Source organism: Schistocerca piceifrons, chromosome 1 (genome assembly GCF_021461385.2).
Source record: "Schistocerca piceifrons isolate TAMUIC-IGC-003096 chromosome 1, iqSchPice1.1, whole genome shotgun sequence".
NCBI classification, from domain to species: domain Eukaryota; kingdom Metazoa; phylum Arthropoda; class Insecta; order Orthoptera; family Acrididae; genus Schistocerca; species Schistocerca piceifrons.
Window position 1 is genome coordinate 399,012,695 of NC_060138.1, and position 27,054 is coordinate 399,039,748.

The 27,054-nt window shown below is 42.3% G+C and overlaps 1 protein-coding gene across 1 annotated transcript in view; it reads left to right on the forward strand.

Annotated features, from left to right (window-relative positions):
* The window catches only part of LOC124794525 (serine protease easter-like), a 148,409-nt gene extending 127,311 nt beyond the window's left edge, over positions 1-21,098 (forward strand). The window contains exon 8 of the mRNA XM_047258101.1: positions 19,036-21,098. Coding sequence (XP_047114057.1) covers positions 19,036-19,266 — 231 coding nt within the window. The 3' untranslated portion in view covers positions 19,267-21,098. The remainder of the gene's footprint in view (positions 1-19,035) is intronic.
* The last annotated feature ends 5,956 nt before the right edge of the window (positions 21,099-27,054 follow it).

Here is a 27,054-nt window from a genome sequence, read left to right on the forward strand (position 1 = left end):
TTTCGGAAGAAGATGGTTCGGTTGTTTTGGGGGAGGAGACCAGACAGCGAGGTCATCGGTCTCATCGGATTAGGAAAGGAGGTCGGCCGTGCCCTTTCGAAGGAACCATCCCGGCATTTGCCTGGAGCGATTTAGGGAAATCACAGAAAATCTAAATCAGGATGGCCGGACACGGGATTGAACCGTCGTCCTCCCGAATGCGAGTCGGAAGAAGAGAAGTTTGTTAACATCGAGAACAGTTTTAAGTCCCAGGAAGTCTTTTTCGAAAGTATTTGTGTGGAGTGTAGCCATGTATGGTTGTGAAACATGGAGGATAAACAGTTGACACAAGAAGAGAATGGAAGCTTTTGAAATGTGGTGCTACAGAAGAATGCTGAAGATTAGATAGGTAGATCACATAACTAATGAGGAGGTAATGAATAGAATTGGGGAGAAGAGGAATTTGTGCCACAACTTGACTAGGAGAAGGGATTGGTTGGTAGGACACATTCTGTAGCATCATGGGATCACCAATTTAATATTGGAGGGAAGCATGCAGGGTAAAAATCGTAGAGAGAGACCAAGAGAGGAATACACTAAGCAGATTCAGCATAATGTAGGTTGGAGTTGTTACTCTTAGATGAAGAGGCTTGAACAGGATGGAGTTGCATGGAGAGCTGCATCAAACCAGTCTTTGGACTGAAGACCACAACAACAACAACAGCCGTGTCTTCTATTCCAGAGGATGAAGTTCCATTTGTTTTGAATTTGATTCGTAATCCCTTCAGTAGGAATGCTACTGCAATTTTGGCACACCTACTCAAAAAGATCCAATTTGTTTGTATTTGTTACGGTTCAAGGCAAGCCCCTAGCCTATGATTTGATCATAGTGACGTCATAAGCCACACCCCCTTTTTCACTAACGTCATCGAGATGATGGATGTCAGGTACTTTTAAAAAATTGAAGGAGAGAGATGGAGGAACATTTGAAAATGTGAAAAATATGGATGGGCGGAATATTTAAAACAATTCATGGTAGCGGGTGGTGGCAAATTTGCGAGATGCCGGACGATGGGAAGTGTTTTTCAGTCAATCACAGTGTAAAACCTTCGCTATCAATAACAGTGCAGAATACATTTTTTCCCATACCTCTCCATGTTATCAATTATTCACAGCAATTACTCACAGCGTTATTTGTCAAAAACTTCTCGTAAGCCACAAACACACACACACACACACACATTTCGTAAGCGCTTGCACACACACACACACACACACACACACACACACACACACGCACACACACACATATTCGAAATTCTAAGCCGTTTTTGAAAGTATCCTTTCTTACAACATTTCCGGCATAAAAAGTGGGCACATTTAAAATTTTACCTCATTAGTAAATATTTTATATCTCTGTCTTTGTAATATATAGTACAGAAGTGGAACTGGGGAAAAATCAAACAAAATCTAGTCTATGTAAATTTCATTACAAAAATATTACATTTTTTTAGCATCATTTTCGGCGAGAAACTTAGGTAAAGGGTCTAACGCGCAATATTTCAAAATACATTATAGAGTGCCCAAAAGTATCGAAACGCTGTTTGTTTTGCGCTACGTTCAAAACTGTTAATCAAAAAACTTTCGTCATCAATGTAACTTGCAAAATTTCATAGTAATTTACAGGGTGCTCAAAAGTATCTGAAGCCACTGATTATTTTTTCGCCACGTTCAGAGATATTTATTCAAAAAATTATGTGAAACAGTTGTGCAGGCGCAAAGTTCAGTGTCTTTGTCATAGATGGTACCACGCACAACGGAACCTCAAATGAACTATAATGGGCGTTCAAAAAGAAACGAGCCAGAGGCATAATTACAGAAACCAGTACCTGTATGTTAGAAGTACTGACACTGGCTGTTGAGACACTCGTCCCACTGTGACACAAGGGGGTGAATGGCTGTCTCATAAAATTCCCGGGGCTGTGATGTTAACCAGTTCCGCACATACAGCTGTACGTCGTCTTCCGAGGTGAATGGTTTGACCCTCAGAACCTTTTTAAGGGGGCGAAAAATGGAGAGAGGTCCAGACTGTATGGAAGGTGGCCGAGAACCTCCCATTTGTATTTCTGCAGGAGTGCCGCGACTGTTGGCCATATGAGGCTTGGCATTGTCGTGGAGCAGAATGACCGCATGGCTGAGACTGCCTGGTCGTTTTGAGTTAACCGCTTGGCGAAGGGTGGTCAAGGTATGCGAGTAACGCTGGGCATTCACTGTTGTCCCGTGCTGCAGGAAGTGAATCAGAAGAGGGCCTTCTTGATCAAAGAAGAACTTCAGCACAACATTTCGTGCACTCGTGTGGATAGCCTTGGCTTTTTTTTGTGGTGATGACCCTGGATGCTTCCACTGGAGACTCTGTCGTTTTGATTCTGGTTCGAAGTGACACCATGACTCATCTCCAGCCACCACTCGTGCCAGGAACGCACTCCCTTCCCGAGCATAGCGCTGCAAATGAGCAAGCACTCAACATGCTTCCTGGTATGGTTGGAGACTGTGAGCACACACTTTGCACCTGTGCAGTCGTTCCTTCATGATGGTGTGTGAACACTTCCGACACTAAATCTGACAACTGTCACCCGGCGGTCCTGTGTAATGAATGCATCCACCAGCTGGACAATGTCATCGGTAATGCAGTGTGGCACTCCAGACTGTGCATCATCAGCTAACGACACCCGTCCTTCCCGGAAGCGCTTGTGCCATGCCTTGACCCTTGCAACGGACATGCAGTGTTTCTCCGTACACTTGTGACTTTCGTTGATGAATGTCCGTTCCTCCTACTCCTTCCGCTGTCGGAAAACCAACAACACCTCTTTGCTCTCCATTTGACGCCTCCATGTCACTGTTTGCAATGCGACTGGCAGCGTTGGACGCTGGAGTAAGAAACAAAAAAGAATATATGAATTTGCATCTAATGTCGATTTTTCTTGTTCCTTTTCGGTTTGCGGCTACCACGGTATGTCTTTCCCTTCACCGAGTGAGAAAACAACCTAGGCTCACAGCCGCCTGTGATTTCCTGCTACTTTTATTCTGTAGTATGATTAGTCCCCCGGGTTAGTGCGTGACTCGGTTAAGTTTCGAGGCAGCACGACTCCCTACAGGTTTAACATACAATGTATTTTGCTCTACTTATCCAACATTTAATATTATAATTATACGAGTAGTTAATAGTCGATGTGTTTAATTCTTACATTAGCAAAACATTGCGTCAACAAGGAGAGTTACATGTTTGTTAAATCATGATTATTCTGTGCTCCACAGGTGATCCGTGTTAACCTTAATAAAAACTACCACAGCTACTTTAATAGTGCCTTTATTATGCCACAACCGGTTTCGTTGCAATGCACGTTAAAGGGTGACACTTAAAATTCGCACGTAGTCTTCGTAACCAATTCTTACAGAATTAATTCGATATCATGACTCAAGAGTTCGAACAGTTTTTACATAACTTGAAAAGAAACTGGTTGTGGCGTAATAAAGTACCCTGAATACCGCTGTGGGTGGAGTGTATCAACGTCATTATGTTTGTTCATTCTTTCATACAAGGTTTCTAATTTCAATGTTACGTCATGAGACTTGGGTTACAGTAGCGATATCTAAAAATAAGGTTGTGCTTAGAGCGAAATTATGATGAGTGAGTAAACGATACTCACGTTCAAAAGGGCTTGAGAATTCTCGACATGCACAGAGCTAGCTGTGGTATCGAGTGCTGTTCGAAAAATCATGTGACGTTTGACTTACGCGCAACGACGATGAAGATGTTTGGTTTGTGGGGGCTCAACTGCACGGTCACAGCGCCCGTACAAATTTCCGATTCTTACACAGTCCAGTTTTTTCACAATCCAATCTAGCCACTGTCACGAATGATGATGAAATGATGAGGACAATACAAGCACCCAATCCCTGGTCAGAGAAAATCCCCAACCCAGCCGGGAATCGAACCCGGGACCCCGTGATCCACAAGCAGCAACGCTGGCCACTAGACCACGAGCTGCGGGCTTTCACGCACCGCGAGGACAACTGATAGGTGAGAAACCATGAGAACTAACTACAGCAAGAAGCTACAGCACCGCTTCAAACTAACGGTTTCGTGAAACAGAGGAGGAAATAGCTTTAAATCCAACCTCTGTTGCATTTGAACAAATTTACAATAATACTACTCATAAATCACCATAAATGTTTGTATATTCATAAATAACGTACACTGATGAGCCAAAACATTATCACCACCTCCTTAGTAGCTTGTTTGTCCGTCTTTGGAACGAAATGCATAACTAATTCTGGGTATCAGGAATCTGACAGTTTGTTGGTAGGTTTGTGGAGGTACGTGGCATTAGATGTCCACGCACAGGTCATGTAATTCGATTAAATAACGGGCCGCTGACCTGCGTATGTGGTGAAGGCGCCCAACAACGATCCAAATGGGTTCCATAGGGTTTACGTCACGCGAATTTGGTCGCCGCAACATAAACGTAAGTTCACTAAAATTCTCGTCAACCCACTATACCGCGGTTCTAGCTCCGAAACACATACAATCATACCGCTGAAAGATGCCATCGAGTAGGAAATCAAGCATGAAGGGATGCAGGTGGGTCACAGTTGTCAGGGTGTCTTCGATTACTACCACAGATCCACTGCAAGTACAGGAGAACGTCCCCCATAGCATAAATCTGCTCCCATCAGCCTGCGTCCGTGGCGACTGCACGTTTCGAGCCTCCATTCATCTCGATGCCTTCCCAGGGGACACCGCCTTATCGAAGGTACCTTCAGTGCCGGGTGGGAGGGTTTGCGTGCTCCGATGAACTCAAGAGCTGTGTCGGCGGTAGCGTAGCTACTGGCAGGGTCACTCAAGCCGGAGCCAGACAAAGTGTGTCCCACAACATTGGGTAGGGAAGCTAGCTTCCCTAAAGGAGTAAACCTCATACAAATCCTAATCCTCCAAGTTGGGGATTGGGCAAGCGGCTAACAATCCCTTCCTGTAAAAAAAATTGTTGTTGAGAAACCTCAGGGTAAAGAAGCCCGACGGATTTTTGGACGACGACAGGGCACTGTTAAAGACAAACGAAAACGAAAAAATGGTGTGTTTATTGGAACCTGGAACGTACAATCGCTGTACAGGGCGGGGGCCCCGAGGTCACTGCTAGATCAACTCGTTAAAACCAATGAAGGCATAATTGCGCTAAAGGAAATACGATGGACTGGACATGGAGTGCTTGATGTGGGAAGCTGGATAATTTTCTACCATGGTTCAGATAGCCACCATGAATTTGGTATAGAGTTCGCAGTAAGACAAAAGTTTAAACACATAGCGAGTGGATTCACTGGAATAACATCAAGGATCTCACATATGAGATTGAAGACACGATTCTCAAACTACTCATTAATCAACGTACATGCACCCACAGAAGTATCAGATGACCAAGATAAAGACACCTTCTTTGAAAGCCTCGAGAGAATTTACGACAGATTCCCTGTGTATGACACTAAAATAATTAATCGAGGCCTCAATGCACTGATGGGGAAAGAAGAACATTACCTCCCAGCAATAGGAAAGCACAGCCTCCATGAATACACAAATGACTATGGCCACAGTCATTCAGTTTGCCGGCCGCGGTGGCCGAGCGGTTCTAGTCGCTTCAGTTCGGAACCTGACGACTGCTACGGTCGCAGGTTCGAATCCTGCCTCGTGCATGGATGTGTGTGATGTCCTTAGGTTAGTTAGGTTTAAGTAGTTCTAAGTTCTAGTGGACTGATGACTTCATATGTTAAGTCCCATAGTGCTCGGAGCCATTTGAACCATCATTCAGTTTGCATTGTCACATAACATGGCTAGCACTATGTTTCCACACAAAAGGGTTCATAAAGCAACATGGTGTAGGCCTGATCAGCGTACCTTCAACCAAATTGATCATGTAATTATCGATGGCAGGCATTCCTCATACTTATTAGATTTACGAACTTACAGAGGAGTAAAATTCGATTCAGACCACTACCTTGTAATTGCGAAACTAAGAGCTCGAATATCCAATGCAAGAAAAGTCAAACGAACCCCTCAGAGTAAGCATATGGTATCGAAGTTAAAAAATGAAGACAACTCTGAAACGTACTCTGAGAAGGTTGCTGAGAATCTTGCATTATACGCCCCTAGTGTAAGTGATAACTTGTATCAGGAATGGAACGCTTGCAGGGATGCAGTCATTAAAGCAGCAGAAGAAGTGCTAGGGAAAGAAGGAAAACAACCGAGGAAAACCTGGTTTAATGACGAATGTAAGAGAATAAGTTAGGAGAAAAATCTGGCATACAGGAAAATGCTTGAGAAGTTCAATACTCGTTTAGCGGTAAGAAATTATCAAGATAGAAGGAAAGAACATAAGAAACTGCATCGGAGAAAGAAAAAGGAATGGGAAAGAAAGCAGATTGAAGAACTGGAAACAGTTGGAGTAACAAATGATGTCAGAAAATTTTATCAGAAAATTAATAGTGGAAGAAGAGCATTTAAGCCGCGCATCAACCTATATAAAAGTAAAGATGGTACACTACTAATCGATGACCAAGAGGTACTGGAGGGTTGGGTAGAGTAGTCCAGTGAACTGCTGGATGCCTCAGAGCCCCTGTAGAAGATATCCCAGTCGCTCCAGAACATGTTGCAATAGTACCTCCCCGTTCCCAAGGAGAAGTGAACAAAGCAATTGCCCGATTGCAGAACAATAAAGCACCGGGAACTAACAATACAACATCTGAAGTATTGAAAGCTGGAGGAGTTAGAGCTAAATCGTAAGATCTACAAGACTGTGTGCCTCATCTGGAAAAAGTAAGAGTTACCAGAAGAATGGGATGCAGGGATAGTGTGTCTGGTGCATAAGAAAGGAGATCTATTTCAATGCAGCAACTACAGAGGCGTAACACTTTTAAATATTATATATAAAATACTATCAAATATCCTGTTTAGTAGACTTTCACCTATAGCAGAAGATATTATTGGAAGCTCTCAATGTGGGTTCAGACCAGGAAAGTCCACTGTAAACCAGGTATTTACTCTCCCACAAATAGTAGAAAAGACCAATGAATTAAGTGTTGGTGTGCACCATCCTTTCATTGACTTTAAATCTGCATAGGACACAATAAACCGGGCCAAACTTTATGAGGCAATGCGGAAATTTCGAGTGCCTCGAAAATTGGTGCGTTTAATAGAGGTCACCCTAAAGTATCCCCAGTGTACCGTGCGAGTATAGTCAAGGCTATCACCTCAGTTTCACACTCGAATTGGGCTAAGGCAAGAAGATGAGATTTCCTGCCTACTTTTCAACCTGCTGCTTGAAAAAGTGGTACGTGAATCGGGTATCCAGACAAGAGGAACTATCTATTATAAGTCTGTACAATTTCTGGGATATGTAGATGACTTGGATTTAATGAGCAGAACATTTGGTGATGTACAAAGTGCATTTTCGGCCTGAGAATTAATGAAGGAAAGACGAAGTATATATATAATGGCACTAACCAACCCTTACAGACCACAATAACCCTTGATGGAATGACATTTGAGCGAGTAGAATGTTTCGCCTGTCTGGGCTCAACGATAGAAGCAAATGGCACCACCTTTACTGAAATTATGGCTCGCATAAGTGCTTCTAACCGATGTTACTTTGGAATGTTGCGACATTTTAAATCCAAGCTTATAGCACGAGGGACTAAGTGCAGACTTTACGAAACGCTGATACACCCAGTACTTACTTATGGCTCAGAAACATAGACAATTACGAAGTAGGGTGAAAACAAACTGAGAGCACATGAGATAAGTATTTTGAGGAGGATTTTTGGACCTGTATATGAATATGAGAACTGGAGAAGGCGAAGAAATGACGAACTTTATGAATGCTATAAGGAGGATGATGTGGTAAAGTTCATAAAGCTGTGCAGACTGACATGAGCTGGACATGTAATGCGACTCGATGAGACAGATCTCGCAAGGAAAGCCTGCTGCAGTGAACCTGGAAGAAGAAGAGCAAGAACACGACCTAGATTGAAATGGAGTGACGAGGTTGGAGAGGACGCTGCCAGAGTCGGTTGGCGTAACTGGAGGTCCCAGCAAAGTCCAGAGAGGAATGGCAGAAAATTATTGAGGAGGCCAAGTCCCATCCCGGAATGTAGTGCCAATGGAAGAAGGAGAAGAAGATTCATCTCGATGACAGCGTTTGTGGAGACCTCCATCAACCTAGCGTAACAAAAATGTCATTCATTCGAAGAGCCGACATGTTTCCATCGGTCTATGGTTGAATCCCGATGGTCCCGTGGTCACTGTAATCGTAGTTGACGATGAAATTGGGTCAACATGTGAACACGTAGGGGTGGGCTGCTGCGGAGCTCCATGTTCAACAATGTACGGTGAACGGTGTGCTCCAAAACACTTGTGCGTGCCAAAGCATTGTGCTCGTTCGGTAGATAGGCCACAAATCACCATCTATCCCAATTTACAGGGAAGACAAGCCTCCGAATCCCAAGTTCTGTGAAGAGTCGTGGACGTCCAACCATTTAGTGCCTAGTGGTAGTTTCACTGTCCTAAATTTTTCTGTAGGTGCTTACGACAGTAGCACGTAAACATTCGACCAAATTCACCGTTTTCGAGATAATCATTCACGGTCTCTGCATAATAATAATCTGTGCTTTGTCAAAGTCGCTTATTTCAAAGGATTCCCCTTAGGGTACAAACTTTTGTTACCGCATCATGTGCCCGCAGCAACACCAGGCGACGTCCAACGTCACGGTTGGCAGTGGTCATAAAGTTTTGGCTGATCGGTATATCAGTGAAGATAACACTCAAAGGGGAAAATTTCATTCAAAAACATTACTTACTGTACCAGTAATATTATAGAATATATTTATCATGCGGGTTACAGATAACAATTTCAGTCCCCCTTCTCATAGTAGAATAACGACTAAAATAGTTACAAGCTTTTCGTTAGTTTGAAAAATGCTAACTGTGGTGTGCATACTGTAAGACCTTCAGTACACACAACATCAGATTATTTGACCTGTCGCTCTAACGAAGTAAGCGAGTGTCAGCAATACGTCTCGTAGTCTTATCGTGGCGTGTTTATCTTCAGCCGTTAGGTCAGACGATAGAAATGCCACTTGCACGCTTAGAGTAGCAAATTGATGGTGACCAACTTTAAACAGAACTTGATTAATTTTCACACACATTTATTAAAATAATAACAGGCATAAAAATTAGTTAACTTGGTTCTGGATGCTATTTACAATTGACAATCTGTAGTTCCTTTGGTACTGGTACGTTAATCTTATTCTCACATATACCTCTGATACTAGACAAAAGTGTCTATACATTTATCTTCATGGCTATGTACAGGAATATGGTAATCTTATTAGGTGCAGACTGAAAATTGACTATAGACTGGTACAGACAACTGTAGAACTCGTACAGACTGGTAGACTAATGCAGACTGGTACCGACTGGTGCAGACAAATGCAGACTGACTAATCGGAGGTCTATACACTCGTTATAATACCTCGCACGTTCATGTATCACTGCGCGAGTGTGATCCGCAAGGAGAAAAGGTTCTACGTTAGCAGCAATCTCATTGGCTGCGTTACATATTAATACGCGGATCGGCGGAAGCAGAATTTAGTCCGTCTCTATGGCAGTGCCATCTCGTAGTGCGGAGACGGACGAGCGCTGCGCCTGCGCTGTTGTGCTTAGCGGGGCGCGATCTAGTGGGAAAGTTGTGTACGCGCTGACTATGTGGAAGTATGTACCCAACACTGACATTAAGATAAAACAAGGAAAAAAACTAACTAAGAATTAAATAGCTCATACACAAAATAAATCCTATTAAATTAACTGTAACTGCGAGAATAAATTACAGCGTCAAGATTTGTTGTGGGGGTACAATAGTACACACAAACATCACTGGATGTCGGAACGAGTAAAAATTCTAGATTTAGACTGAATATTTATTGCAGTATTATATTTATTTATTAGTTGGTGTTTTTATATATGACTTGCACCCTAGAAGGTATTGAATCCTCGTTTGACGATTATTTTTACTGAAGACCCTCATATATACGATCAAAACATTTACCAAATTTCATATGTTTGGCAAACTATTTGGCAATGTGCTGCGCTGTTTGACGTGTTTGTCAAAAAAAGATTGTGTCTGAGATGCCAGAGTGTAATTTAGATTAAGTGCCGATATGACAAACGAGTTTGATAGTTTGTACTTGCATTTGTCAAAGAAAAGCCAGTTGCTTGCCAAACTTCTAAGACGGTGGACCATACGCATGTTGATGTCTTCACGCTTATTATGAGCAGAAAGAAAACTGCTGCAGCTCATCTCGTTATATTAAATTCCCACAGTTTGGACACAAAGAACAAACGAATATACCTTCAAGAAGAAAAGATCATAGGTGGTTACGAAATTGGTAGAGGTTTTACAACTTTCCCATCACAGTATAATACAAGAAAATAGAAGAAAAAAATTAGATTCTACTCACGACATTTAAAATGGACTGCAAGAAAATAAGGACGTAAAAGCTTTCCAGCTCTCCCACAGAATTTTTTTATGTTCTGACGTAGCGATATTTTAAAAAAGTTTTCGAATATTATCTTTTAACGCATTTATTGCTTCGCATAATAGCGCCACTCACTGTGTGCATGCAGTGCGGAATAGAAATTTTAAACAATCGAAATCTGCTCCACTTGCCAGATATCTCAACGTAGCAGATGACTGTTGAGTGAGCAACTGTGCGTTCTTTTTCAGTTCCAGGGCGAAGTAATTATTACATTAAAAGTTTGACTGCCCATTCGCAGACAGTCCTGTGTGCAACATTTTCTTCACCAGATTTCCATTATAAACAGTGCTAATGTCACTGTAAGAATTGCTGTGTCTATGCTGGTTCCCATTCTGTATCAAAATATCTCACGAATCGATGGCACACAACGTGAGAGCAGTTCCAAAAGTAAGGTTATGATTTTCAAACTTGGTTCGTAGATAAGCACTCCCGGATAGCAAGCAGCAAATTTGACAGATGTGTTTCATCTTTAACAAAGGGTTTTAGATTTACGTTAGTCACAGTATCAACGGAAGTAGCTAGATTGCAGAAACCCCAGTTTTCTAGAGTTATGACGTAAACTGTACGAGCCGTTCGAATGATGCTCAAGCGCAGCGGTGCGTGTGGCAGCGAATATTTACCTCAGTGACGACCAAGAACACGGCTTACGTGGCTGCTTTTGCACACGTGTCAATGTCTCTCACGCGAGTTCACACTTCCCCTTCTAGCATGCCACGCTGTCTGAGCGGGAAGAAGGGGAAGGAACGGATACTGTGAAAGTGCCGCATGCGGCTTTGTTTCATATTTCATATTTCTCACAACATAGATGACAAACAAAAGAAACTTTTACTATTATCTAATTGGTTTTGGTACTCTGAAGACATAATACAATTACTGCCGTCAGAAACTGTTGGCATACGGACAGATGCAGACAGTTTCGCAGATTTTCGTCACTCTGGTTCCTACCTAATCGTGACTTATACAGATTCACAATAGTGAAAGCCTTACATGCTGGTTGCAAGATTAATATCACGTTTGTAACCTCACATGGAAAGTTTTCTCTTGAAAACTCCTGGAAATTTCTAACATAAATATATTTGTCTTTTAAACCGGAATTACGTTGCATATTGACTGTTTCCATCTGAAGGTGCACAAGATGAAATGGCAAACTGTCTCGAAATCAGCTCAAAAATAGATGTAAGCCTGTCGGTATTCCCAAACGTTAAGACAGCTATTCCTGTAATTATTTCAACGCCACAATGGACTGTTCTGAATTCGCGTTTTTTTTAAGGCCAGTGAACGTAGGGAAATCGATGTTTTTGTAAGAATTCGTCCCTTCCACAGCGCATTTTCTTTCTAAATTCAACCCCTTCAAATCATAAATAAGTTGCTTCTCACTAGGGAATGTATTATTGCGGGCATTCTGCAGCAAATTCTATGCAGAACGAGGGGTCTCTAATCCATTCCGGATGTTCTAATATCCGTTCTTGCTTTCCTTTTCTTTCATAATCTCAACAATAAAGGCCCTAAATCTAAACCCAATTCGAGGCATATCCTTTGGATTAAACACTGTACTTTGCAATAACATGTAACGTCCCTGTACTGTTCGTTCATATCCATCAAAAACTGTTGCAACTGGCGATGTAATGCTGCTTTTGTATAGAATAAATCCGTTGAACACGGGCTGTCAGAAAAGTAATTAATGAGATCGGCAAGATTTGATAGAAACATGACATCAGACTTGTTTGCAGACTATCTAAGAAAATATGTCAAGCACTGCGATCAGTAAAGCACAGTCGCCCTCCTCCGTCAGAAAATGGAGTATATAAGGTACTGTGTACTTGCCACTTGCGGAAAAGTCTACATTGGAACTATCAAGAGAAGCGTGAATACAAGAAAGAGAAAGCAAATGAGTCTTTACCGAACAGGGAAAAACGAAAAATCAGCTACTGCAGAGCATGAAGCTTTCCGAAACCAAATTTTATCTACTGTGACAAAATAACATCCACGATTATATAGTGAAGCCATCGTAACGTATAATAGATAGTGATAATTTGAATAAAAAAGTGGTAGCCATGGAACTCAATGATATACGAGTATAGATAATGGCTGTGCAGAATCGATACGTAAGTTTCTACCCTTGAGAGACGAGAATCGATAGTTATGTTTTATCCCTAACAAGGATTATCTCTGCTGTACAGTGTAAACCTGACCACGCTCATTTTATGCGGTATTGAAGTCGGTCTGCGACTCGTCAGACGGCAAGAATCAGCGTTGACGGGAGCACCTCCGACCTCCGAAGGTGTACAGTGCAGCTCTGGACGCAACGTCAGGAACCGAAAAGTTTCTCCAGCCACTTCCATACAGCCCAGAAGACTCATCAGCAACTACGACGATGTAATAATGCGCGCAGTATCACAAAATTCACTACTCGCGCTACCAATTCCATCACATGTTCCACGCCTGAATAATTAACACAAAATGCTTCTTGACGTACAGAACAACGACTCCCGTCTCCCGTCTATCGATCTTTATAATTTTTAGCTCTTTCATCATCAACTAAACCTTTAAATCCTTAGTGTACGGTGTTGCAATGTCGTTCCACAGCAAATTTGTGGTACCCGTAAATTATGCGACTACATAACAGATACTGAGAATTCTTGTCTTTCTCCTCAGTTATTCCTATTCATTTTTAAGGGACTGCGAGATAGATCGCTAGACAGGACACTTTTGGACGAACAGCTACTGGACCTGTGACCTCCCTTTATACCACGAACAAATAGGGAAGGATAAACGCTGTTACACCACCTATTCTGCGAACTGAAAATAGTCTTAACGACCAAAGTAAGGCGTACCAAATGCTAGAAGGAAGTGTCGCATCGCACTGCTAAATGAAGTGTCACGCTGTACCGAGAAGGACCGATTAAGGCCGAGATGTACCGAGTAGTGGCGAGACAGGCCGAGCCTCGGTCCGCACGCGAGCAGCAAGCTGTGCGCCCGAGAAGTCTTGCACACCAGTACCCAAAAAGGGAAGTAGGAGTCATCTGCTGAATTACAGGCCTATATCACTAACGTCGGTTTGCAGTAGGGTTTTGGAACATATACTGTATTCGAACATTATGAAGTACCTCATATAGTCAGCACGGCTTAAGAAAATATCTTTCTTGTGAAACACAACTAGTTCTTTATACTCATGAAGTAATAGGTGATATCGACACGGGATGTCAAATTCATTCCATATTTTTAGATTTCCAGAAGGTTTTCGACACCGTTCCTCACAAGCGTCTTCTAACCAAACTGCGAGCCTACGGAGTATCGCCTCAGTTGTGCGACTGGGATTCGTGATTTCCTGTCATGAAGGTCACAGTTCGTAGTAATAGACGGAAAGTCATCGAGTAAAACAAAAGTAATATCCGACGTTCCCCAAGAAAGTGTTATAGGCTCTGTATTGTTTCTGATCAATATTAACGACACAGGAGACAATCTGAGTAGCCGTCTTAGATTGTTTGCAGATTTTCGCTGTCACTTACCGTCTTGTAAAGTCATCAGATGATCAAAACGACTTGTAAAATGATTTAGATAAGATATCTGTATGGTGCGAAAAGTGGCAATTGACCCTAAATAAAGTGTGAAGTTATTCACATAAGTCACACAAATCTGAAGGCTGTAAATTCAACTCATCAACATCACCACTATCATCAGTGTTCTGCCTAAAGGCAGGTTTTCACATGGTAATTTTCCAGGCTGTCCGATCTTCTGCCATCCTCTTCAGGTCTGCATAATTTCCTCTTCCCTTTATGTCGTCTATCATCTTGTATCTCCTTCTTCCAATCAGTCTTCTCCCACAAACCAATCCTTCCAACGCATCTACTAGCAAGCACTCCCTTCTCAATGAATGTCCCAACCAGTTCTTTTTCCTTTCTCTTACAACCTTCAGCAGACATCTTCTCTCACCAAACCTTTCCAGTACTCTTTCATTACTCACTGTTTCCATCCAGCTTATTCTCTCCATTCTCCTCCACATCCACATCTCAAATGTTCTAACCTTTTTTCATCCCCTCGTCTCAGTGTCCATGTTTCGGCCCCACATAGTGCCACACTCCAGACAAAAGATTTGCCAAGCCTTCTCCTTAGTCCTTTATCTAATTTGCCACATAAGAGTCTCCTCTTCCTGTTGAATGCCTCCTTCGCTATGGCAATTCGAGTTTCCACCTCCTGGTGACATCCCAAGTCTTCAGTTATTGTGCTTCCGAGATATTTAAATTCACATACTTGGCTAATGGTAGATTGTCCTATTTTAATATTGTACTGATGACTATACTCTTTGTTTTTGCTGTGTTTATTTGCATCCCATATTCCACACAAGCTTCATTCAGATCTTTGAACATGTTATTCACTGTCCACTCACTTTCTGGCACTGATACCATGTCATCAGCAAATCTTATACATTCAACTAAGGGATTACAATTACAAATAACCTAAATTGGAACGATCACATAGATAATATTGTGGGTAGAGCAAACCAAAGACTGCGATTCATTGGCAGAACACTTAGAGGGTGCAACAGGTCTACTAAAGAGACTTCTTACACCACGCTTGCCGCCCTATTCCGGAGTATTGCTGTGCGTTGTGGGATTCGCATCAGGTGGGACTGACGGATGACATCGAAAAAGTACAAAGAAGGGAAGCTCATTTTGTATTATCGCGAAATAGGAGAGATAGTGTCACAGACATGATACGTGAATTGGAGTGGCAATTGTAATGACACATTCCGACGCAGAGACATGCAGTACCTTAAAGGCTGCGCCAAAGATTAAATTGAGAGGGATGTAGAATATAATCTCTGTAATTTTCATATTGGATTCTCTTTTGTTTCATACTGCAAGGAGGAGTTAAGATACACTTTCGATTGTTACCTTGTAGGGGATAGACGTAATTTTTGGTGTGTGCGGAAAGGCAGCCATCTTGTTAGTATTTATGGTTTGTGCGACGAGCAGAGCAAGTCTTATTGTCTTGTGAATAAAAAATAGTGAGAAGTATCTAAGTTTTACGAGAATTATTTAAAGCGACGTAGCATGGTATTCCTTGGTTTCCATCGTCTTCGTGAAGTGAACCGATGCCGGTTCAACAAAGAGAAGAACATAATGAATTAATATTGTGGCAGGAGGACTACTTCTACGTCTAAGGTGAGTACTCTGACTAAATCAACGATGAGGTAGAATTTAAAAATGTAATTAATCGGAATTGTAAATTATATTACAGGCAAATTTCACGCAGCACTGAAATTGTCCGCATTCAAGCCGGTCAATACAGTCGGTAAAAAACCCTTCCAAAAATTCTAAAGTTACAGTTCCATATCCATATTTTTTTTCTCTTTTCAAGAAATCAATAAATTTAATTTTTTTATTTATTTCGCCACACAATCATTAAAACAAAGGCGTTTTTCGTTGCGACGGGATCTTCTCATGAAATTTCATTCACCAGTTTTTAACATTTTAAATGTTCGGATAATATGTTGCCGTCACTTTATCTAAGAATAGATGATGAATGCAGCTAGCCGCTATCTCTGTGTAATGTCTTGTCTGTATAGACGTGTATCTGTTGTCTTTAAGATCCCTTCACCTTCACACATAAGTCTATACAGTAAAGTAAGGCCCTCCCAGTTCTTGGCTGATCCGTGATAAGACAGGCGAAAAATTAGACTAATGGAGGATTATTAGTATTATCTCTATTTTCATTCGCTCTTTCTCTCCTTTATCTATGTATAGTTTTTAATATAAGATAATCAGCCAAATAGAATCTTTGGTGGAGTCCTTCGTCCTGGTAATCAGCGGCTGGCTTGCTGTAAGAGATCTTTACATTTATTATTATTGTTAAACACTGCAGTCAGTCGGGAGAATCAATCGTTTGGACAATTTGTTCCTTTTACGAAAGATTGCGAATTCCAGATGTGTACGAAGCCTTTTTGGACGATTTAACACAGATTCAGTGATTGCAGGCTCTCTTCGACACAGCTGAAACTTCCCCACTTATTACAGGGCCAACGTGATCAACAAATGATTCAGAAAAAACTCATTCGTTCATTCACTCCAGAACAAAAAAGTCACAAACCTTATTTATGGAGGAAATCGTGTATTAAATCCATCTCCATTACATGTCCAGATCTACGGTGATTCCACGCCTTAATTATTTTCCTTTTACAGTCTCTTTCTCTTCAAAACAAACCGCTAACGGCTCAAATGTTAGTTGGCTCGCTTTTGCGAGAAGAAAAGCAGAATATGTATCTCTCAGAAACACGTCGACCCCTTAACAGATACTCCAGAAGCTGTCCTAGTTACCACTCTAACAACCATGGAGAATGTATATATGCACCTCTGTTATTTCAAAGAATAAACGCACTAGAAAATACTTTGGCGTCAACGAGCTGTCGCCGCATATATTACGAGAAAATCCGATGAGGTAACTTTTCCAAAGTGAATGAATGTGGATGGTTTGATTGAAAATGATTAATTAGAGCGTGGTAGAGGGTATTTGCTGTGGGGAAATTACAAGTTTTCTACTCCAAACATTCTGTTGGCACCCACCTACAGAGTGAGAAATGACCATCACGATAAAATAAGAGAAATCGGGGCTCGCACAGAAAAATTTAAGTGCTCGTTTTTCCCGCGTGCCGTTCGAGAGTGGAACGGTAGAGAGACAGCTCGAATGGCTGTCAATTCTACCACACTGCGTCAAAGATTCATCTCTCCAAATTAGATACTCTTCAATATAGAGCCACTCGTACCTGTCTTGGAGCCATGCGATCGACGCCCACCTACGCCCTTTTAATAGAAGCAGGGGAGATGCCCTTGAGCATTAGGCGCCAAATGTTATCGGACAAATTCTAGATTCAAGGCATGGCCATTATGGACAGTCCCGTCTATCAAAGTAGAGACTGCATTTATCGACTGTGGATTGCATCCCACAGAAGGAATAAAGTGCCAGCCGTTTGTGCCAGCTTTGACACTTGGCCACCTGTCATACATTCTATACGGCGTTCAGCGCATCTACCTGTTTTTGAATATAATCTTCAAACGCTCTGCTCTCAGATCCCAGTCCATTATTTAAGTACGACCTGGCTGGACAGTACTAATGTCAACGTTGGCTTCAATCGTCTCGTTCAAGCACAATGGCCGGGTTTTCTCTGTGTGTATACCGATGGCTCCAAAATTCCGCAAGAAGAGTGTACAGGATGCGCTTTTTCTGCCCTCAGATCCAGATCCGCAAAACCTTCAAACTGCCTACTAGCACTTCTAGTTTTACGGCGGAGACAGTGGCAGTTTTGGAAGCACTTAAGTTTGTCTCTAGCACTTCCTTCCCCAAGATATTGATAGTATCTGACTCGCAAAGCGTTCTTAAAAACGTTCAGTACAGTCGATGGAACAAAACGACCAACAGTTATATCTTGGATGTGATATCTGAATAAATTTGCAGCACACGCACGGGCCGGACGATCCATTTGTTGTGGGTACCTTCCCACTCTGGTATCCTCTATAATGATGAAGTTGATGCATTAGCCAAACAAGTGGCAACGTTAGGCACCGTCCTGGATCTGCAGCTTCCTTATACAGACTACTTACGTGCAGTCAAGGATCACGCAAGACAACAATGGCAGGAAATGTGGAACGTTTCTCAACAGACAAAAGGCGGTTATTACGCAGTGGTACAACCTCGGATTCCTTCACAGCCGTGGTTCATGAGGACACATCTGGACCGATCCACGAGTTCTACCATCATAAGACTCCGCTTCAATCATTCCTCTTTCCCACAACATCTACATCGGATCAACGTTTACAGTTCACCAGCATGTGAGTGTGATCCTGAGTAGGAAGCTGATGTCAACCACATCTCATTTATGTTCCGCAAATTTCACCGTGAACGGTTGGTCTTTTTGAAGATATTGCTGAGTATGGGCTACCATCTTCCTCAATCAGCTTCTTCTCTTTTGTGCACTAAAGACGTTCGTCTATATAAAGTAATCGTTAACTTCATCAAGAGTACTGGTCACAATCTGTAGGTTTTAATGGTGTATGTCAATTATAAATATGTCTTGCTGATGAAGATATTTCAGAATTGGTGTGAATTGTAAGCCAAGACACTTTTAATTATTTTCCAATTCAATTCAATTCAATTTTTAAAACAGTATGTACAAAACTGTAACAGTTAAGCTTTTTATTCTCGTAAATATGCATCTCTGTATTTGTTTATTCAATTATGTGTACATTGTCACTATGTGTTGCCGATGGCTAAATTGAGTACACACTCAAAGGCCAAACAAACAAAAAAAAAAAAGGTGGTTCATCGAACACTCTGCCAGGCACTTTATTGTGAGTAGCAGAGTAATCACACAGATGTAGATGTGGTGACCGAGCACGATGTTTGCTCCCCGTGTTGCAGGTGAGCTACGCGACGCAGCTGTGCGCCGGCGGCCAGGAGGGCAAGGACTCGTGCACGGGCGACAGCGGCGGCCCGCTGATGGCGGTGGGCGCGGTCGACGGCGTCAACCGGCACCACGTGGCCGGCGTCGTGTCGTACGGGCCGCGCCAGTGCGGCCAGGCCGGCTGGCCCGGCGTCTACACGCGCGTGGCCGCCTACGTGCCCTGGATACTCGACTCCCTGCAGCCCTAGCCGGGGCGGTGCCAGCGCCCGTCCTCAGTTTCACATTCTGCCGTCTCCTGGGACAGACGCTTCCTTTTAAATGAACCGGGGTTGTCTTCACGGACACTTTACATTTCCTACGTCCTGGTTGCAATATTAATTTGCCTAAAAATAAAAATGTGTTTCTTTGTTCCTGTTACTGGACTGGTTACGGCGCTACGTGTCTATTTGCTATTAACAAGTCGTGACGAAACACTTGTCCTACTACTAAGAGGATCTGTCGGTCGCTCAGGCAGCGTCCTGAGACACAGGACTCCTCTGAATGAAAACGAAAAAAACCACCGTACAATTTAAAATTTTATTAGTCAGTTGCAAAACTACAGCTGATGCTGAGAATTCGGTAATTTCTTGTAAATTTCATATTCAACTTTAGACATGCAAGGAAGGAATATCCAGCGAGTGAAAATTCAGTTGGGCAAAAAGTAATTTTTGTTACTTACATAAACCGATCCCGAAAGTCACATGACTGCGGTGCGGCGTAAGGTTGATCCGTAAGCACTCGAGGATTTTGGATGTCGTGACATCGCTCGTACAGACAGATCCCGTCCAGAAGCACCGTGCATTTTGTAAACGCACTCCGTAAGCATCTTAATAATTTCCAATTTATATCTGAAATGATCTTGCCTTATAAGAGATAAAGGCGAGAGCGTTTGACTTTTTTGCGATAAGACTCCACTAATTCTTCCGCTATAGGGAAAGAAGGCACAGCTATTTTTAGGTTTAATACTGCACCAGATCACAGCTATTTTTACGTTTAATACTGCACCAGATCATATATCCGAGTTTGTGTTTTAACATGGCCTCATAGTACACCAAAGCGAAACAGTGCAGAAAAAAAAAATTCATGTGCTCCCAATTACCAATTTACCACACAATGAAATATTTTTACGGACGAAACGGTTTTTAAGAACTAATCTATTAATCGTACATACTCATTGTCCATGACTATTGTGTCTACTTTAAAATATGCGACATGCTTTGGAGATCTGTATAAGCCGGAGGTAATGACATACTGTTTCTCATAAATCTTGCTTGTAGGTGAAAACTGGTCGAAATATGCATGTAACGAAATATGTATGTAATGAACTGACTGACAACACACTACCGAAATTTACCTGGTACTTGTCTTGTAAAAACGCAGTCACGTGAAATATCCCTACGACATTAACTCTTTATTAGACTTTGTCTCGATATTAATCAGCATATAAACCACCTCTTTCTGGTATGATAACTCGGATTAGGCCCTTGCAGTAATTACCTTTGGCAAGTAACTTTTTCTCCGTTTGCGTCTATAGCAACAACAATTACTCACAATTGTTGTTAATAATAAACAAATGTTTAAAACAGGGAAACCGATGCAACATTAAAGTTTCAGTCTACGTGTAAGCAAACGGCGTTATACTTACATCACGTGACGATTTCTGTTTGATGTTGATTATATTTGCAGTACACTACGCGCACTCCATATATACCCGTGGCACTTTCTGCAGATGAAAGTGTCACCTCGAGAAGCTACTTTCACTAGAAATTTTCCTATTACATTAATTGTCCGTTGCGGAATAGCATTGCTTACAGTGTGTTCACTACGTTGTACTTGCGGAATGAAATTCGTTACGTTACCAGTAACGTAGGTAAAGTAAATTCTAGGAGAAATGTGAAATGCATGTCTCCACATTTACTACTTTTCGAAGTAATTCTAGTAGAAAACTCTATTTCTGTACTGACAAAATATGTCGTTAAGAATGATCTCAGGGGCTTTTGTTTATGTTGATAAAATGGAGAAATAAAGTCATTCAGTGTTACAACTCCCTCATTCTTTAATGGCAATCCATCTTACTTCAGTGTTATTAATTTTGACTGATTATTAGCAATAAAAAGTGATTTCAATATTTATGTAACTAATACTCCTACGTTCTACAGCTACGATATTAATCTGTGAGACTCTCGTAACGACTAAACGCGTTTTGGAACAATTGTAATTTGCGTAATAGCTGCTTGTCACTTTATTAAAAACGGTTTCGGTGAAATTCTCAGGTATAAAAAAAAGATTTTAATTCCAAGACGTGTCTCGCATCATGACAATTTGTATGTACATCAACGCTAAAGACTAGCTGCATCAATACAACAGAATGCAGGAAAGCATTTAGCTCACACATACTGTTTGACAGATGTCCTGTGATTTGTGTATTTTTTATGCGCGGGTATGGTCTGTGTAATCTTCGTGTGTTTAATAAAGTGGCATACAGTTAGTACACAAATCATGATTTTTCAAAAACATTTTGAAACTGAATTACCGCCATGCTAAAATAATGTGAACGAAACATATTCGTGGCCAGAGACGATGCCTAGGATGTTTGTCACATTTCTTTATCATGTCCTTAGGTTGGTTGGTTGGTTGCCAAACAGCGAGGTCATCGGTCCCATCAGATTAGGGAAGGATGGGGAACGAAGTCCGCCGTGTTCATTCAAGCGATTTAGCATGTCCTTAGTGCCAACAATAGTTCACCTTCGCATCAGTTCTTAATAATGTCGTTTATTTACTACAAGTTCTCTGATTCTCATGTTGTGAGTTCTGTTTGTCAACAAAAATGTCATGGCAGCCCTTTTAAGCATGGACAAATTACATAGAAATTATCGACCTTCGTGAATTACGTTCGCCATTCATAAACACAAATATATTTTCCAGCACAATTAAATAAACACGCTCCAGTATTCTTCATAATTTAGTTTTGAAGCTATCGTAAGGTTCATTGTTATTTACTGATAGAAAGCTGTTTTATACTGTTCACTCTCATTTGCTTTATCACACACATCTAGAAATTATTAAACATTGCTGAGGCTCATACGCCGAAGGTAAGTACTCTGCAAATATATCAACATATTTTAAACCCATGTCAGACTGGAAATAATTTTTGTAGACAATTGAAAGCTGCTTCTCTGTATGACAGCTTTCAGAACAATTTTCTTTCAATGTATTCTGCATTGCAATCATCCTCTATCTATGTTTCTGTAACAAGTAGTCGATTATTGAAGGTGTCCACAATCTTTTACAAGCGAGGGAGGGATATTTGAAGTGAGACACATCGGCGAGTGGTAGCGCTGACCAATGGCAAGCGAAAACAGCCACGTGTATCACGGAGTGCAGGCCTTTTAAACCACATAAAACAGCCTTCTTCGGTCTGGTTTTTCCTGTTGGCGGTTCCAAGTGCTACGTATCTGCTATGGACCAGTAATGTATAACCTTGCTTCGAAGTTGTTTTCCGTTAATCATTCTCAGACCGAGGTTTATACATGTACGTTGAGATTATGGCTCGCATCGCGCAGCTTGGCGTAGTATTGTTTGCAGCATTTTCAGATATTTAATGCGCATTTAATTGTGTTCAGACTTAACACTCGTTGTTGAGTGATGTGGTTAGTTTCCGGGGCACATGGCACGTTATTGGATTTTCCTTATTCCTTTCGACAGTAGGCTTATTGAACTCATCACTCTCTCATTTGGTGAAATGTTTCCAGTCCGTACAGAAATTTTGTTGTTAATTTCCTTCTTTTGTGGTGGTCCAATATGCCACGTGTTTCATGCATGGACGATTGTTTGCATTCTCGCATCAATGAGTTTTAGATCAAATAATTATTAATTTAATCGAAGCTTGAGAGAATGATTCATATGCCTCTGCCACTGACAAATTCATTTTTAAGAATTCTGTTAATTTCGAGATACTGTAAGCTTCTTACAACCTGTATCTAACTTCAGCATATACCTCTACAAGTTCTCTGCCTTCAGTAGGAATACTAGTCAAAATAAGCTTACAACAGAGCTACTTACTTAGTGGTACAGATGTCTGGAATACTAGTTCTATCATTCAGTAAGAAAAAAAGATGAAGCTAACAATGTCAAAAGCTATTTTTGGAATGAAAATATTTTTACAGTAGTTCAGAGGAGAATGTAAACAAGTACTTATTGAAATTATTGACTGATTTCGTTAAGTTTAAAAAAGATCACCAGCTAGGTATCAGGAGTTACTCAGTTACTTAGCAGTGTCTTCCCGTGGAGTCGGGAGCTACTGAAAGACATTGCGGTGAACAACAACAAGAAATTCATCGAGTGACACGTCTACATACACGTCTGTCTACATTGAAGAGTCCTTTAGAAGTATAATCACTGATAAAGCGAGGAGAACATGTATTCATCTTGGTTGTGGGTGATTTATCTTTGCAAAATCAATATTTGGTTTGTGTTGACAATATTGTTTGAGCTTCTCGTAACCTTTTTTGCTCCGCCAATGATAAATGAGATTGTTTGTAATTAAATATACACTCCTGGAAATAGAAATAAGAACACCGTGAATTCATTGTCCCAGGAAGGGGAAACTTTATTGACACATTCCTGGGGTCAGATACATCACATGATCACACTGACAGAACCACAGGCACATAGACACAGGCAACAGAGCATGCACAATGTCGGCACTAGTACAGTGTATATCCACCTTTCGCAGCAATGCAGGCTGCTATTCTCCCCTGGAGACGATCGTAGAGATGCTGGATGTAGTCCTGTGGAACGGCTTGCCATGCCATTTCCACCTGGCGCCTCAGTTGGACCAGCGTTCGTGCTGGACGTGCAGACCGCGTGAGACGACGCTTCATCCAGTCCCAAACATGCTCAAAGGGGGACAGATCCGGAGATCTTGCTGGCTAGGGTAGTTGACTTACACCTTCTAGAGCACTTTGGCTGGCACGGGATACATGCGGACGTGCATTGTCCTGTTGGAACAGCAAGTTCCCTTGCTGGTCTAGGAATGGTAGAACGATGGGTTCGATGACGGTTTGGATGTACCGTGCACTATTCAGTGTCCCCTCGACGATCACTAGTGGTGTACGGCCAGTGTAGGAGATCGCTCCCCACACCATGATGCTGGGTGTTGGCCCTGTGTGCCTCGGTCGTATGCAGTCCTGATTGTGGCGCTCACCTGCACGGCGCCAAACACGCATACGACCATCATTGGCACCAAGGCAGAAGCGACTCTCATCGCTGAAGACGACACGTCTCCATTCATCCCTCCATTCACGCCTGTCGCGACACCACTGGAGGCGGGCTGCACGATGTTGGGGCGTGAGCAGAAGACGGCCTAACGGTGTGCGGGACCGTAGCCCAGCTTCATGGAGACGGTTGTGAATGGTCCTCGCCGATACCCCAGGAGCAACAGTGTCCCTAACTTGCTGGGAAGTGGCGGTGCGGTCCCCTACGGCACTGCGTAGGATCCTACGGTCTTGGCGTGCATCCGTGCGTTGCTGCGGTCCGGTCCCAGGTCGACGGGCACGTGCACCTTCCGCCGACCACTGGCGACAACATCGATGTACTGTGGAGACCTCACGCCCCACGTGTTGAGCAATTCGGCGGTACGTCCACCCGGCCTCCCGCATGCCCACTATATGCCCTCGCTCAAAGTCCATCAACCGCACATACGGTTCACGTCCACGCTGTCGCGGCATGCTACCAGTGTTAAAGACTGCGATGGAGCTCCGTATGCCACGGCAAACTGGCTGACACTGACGGCGGCGGTGCACAAATGCTGCGCAGCTAGCGCCATTCGACGGCCGACACCGCGGTTCCTGGTGTGTCCGCTGTGCCGTGCGTGTGATCATTGCTTGTACAGCCCTCTCGCAGTGTCCGGAGCAAGTGTGGTGGGCTGACACACCGGTGTCAATGTGTTCTTTTTTCCATTTCCAGGAGTGTAGTTACATGAGTGTAATGGGCTCAATGAGTGCAGTTAAGTCATTTGATTACAATAACTTTTGAATCCTATGGCATTCAAAAACTTGTGCTACATTACTTGTATCAAGAATTGTCAGACAATGTATCAAACCTGAGATCCCTGCATTGGTAGAGGGCAACACCAACAACTACTAGACCACAAAAAAATGGTTCAAATGGCTCTGAGCACTATGGGACTTAACATCTGTGGTCATCAGTCCCCTAGAATTTAGAACTAATTAAACCTAACTAACCTAAGGACATCACACACATCCATGCACGAGACAGTATTCGAACCTGCGACCGTAGCGGTCGCGCGGTTCCAGACTAAAGCGCCTAGAACCGCTCAGCCACACCGGCTGGCACTAGACCACAGAATCGGGCAGTGTTATCTATGTCAAAATCGCTGCGTTTAGACTTTAAAATTAAACTTTACTTCTGATATACTTCACATCTAAGGGTGTAGATTATAGTCTTTCCAGAGCGATTCATGCTCACGTTGGCAAGGCCAAGTGAACCATTACATCCAGTCTATGTAAATGAATAGCTTGTTATAAATCAATTCATCTAAACAGCGATCACAGATGTTAACAGCTGATGAAATTACGAATCGAATTATTGGAATCGTGGGAAGATTGCATGTATGTTAAGCAACTACAAAAATCTTATATGCTGATCTATCCCATTAAATTAATTAAGCGCGACATTCTGACGCTACCATCGTTTTGTGAAGAAATGGCTAACAGTATTACCATAATAATTATGTTATTACCATAAATCATATATATTAAAAAATCTCAATATGCCGTTCGACACTGGAAAAACCTGTACCTGGACAAATTTTGTCGATGGCTCACATAGGCACAAAGGGGGACTCAATTTACATGTGCTCACGTTGAAATAGGGAAACTCTTAATTTCAAAAAGTCCTCGCGCACGCTATAAAAACGTAACAGTGGTAGGCAAGTACAACCTCCTTGCAGAGTTGGCAACATGGATTATGATTTTAGCCATTTAAGCACACTACCTGGGTTCTAAAACGGCCTCAGACACTGCACTACACCTCACATCTGGCCCTGTTGTGCTTCAGTCAATTCTCGTTCTGTGGTAGCTAATTGATACCATGCCAGGTAGCAGCATGTCCTGACCCCCATTAAGAGTCGGCGCAGAATACCGTGGCCGGTAGAGGCCCAGTCGGCGGGCAAACGCTTGGGGAGGGAGGCAATGGTGGGGATTATGAGCAGGTGCTGTAGAGTGTAGGGGGAATGCCAAGCGCTAGACGGGATGAGCCGCTCTAAACTGAAGCCTACGCTGCAATTCTTATAAACATTGAAACGTCCCCTTAGAAAAATTAATGAATGATTGTGCTGATAAACATCTTACGTTATTTGATTTTCAAACAGCTGAGCAAAACTGAACGTACTCAGACATTCACTGAACTGACACACAATATTTTTCGCGCAATACAATCTGACTTTCAGTGATCCCTACAAAAGAATGGCCCTGACTAACAATAACCTATACCTTTCATGAATTCTTACCTCACAAAAATCTTCGTTACTCGAACTACTGCAATACAGCGAGCACCAATACTTCCAGCTAAATAAAAGGTTCTCACTACTGAAGCCACTAACTACTGATAGGCATAGTTAGCAAATGAAAGATTTTGATAGAGAACAAGCAGTGTATTTACCCTAATAGTGTTCAAAAGTCGTAATATATCAGTTCATGACATCCAGTCTTACAAATTTACTGTCTCTGATGGACACACGTCCAGATCATCCGCTCTCAAAACTCCGCCATTTCTCTCCCCACATCCACCACTGCTGGCGGCTCACCTCCAACTGCGCGACGCTACGCGCTGTTAACAGCCAACTGCCCAAAACTACAATAGCAAACAACAATGAAAACCAGCCACAGACTGCACACAGCACAGCCAGTGATTTTCGTACAGAGCGCTACGTGGCGTTACCAACATAAAAACCTAAACAGCCTACTTACATAGCC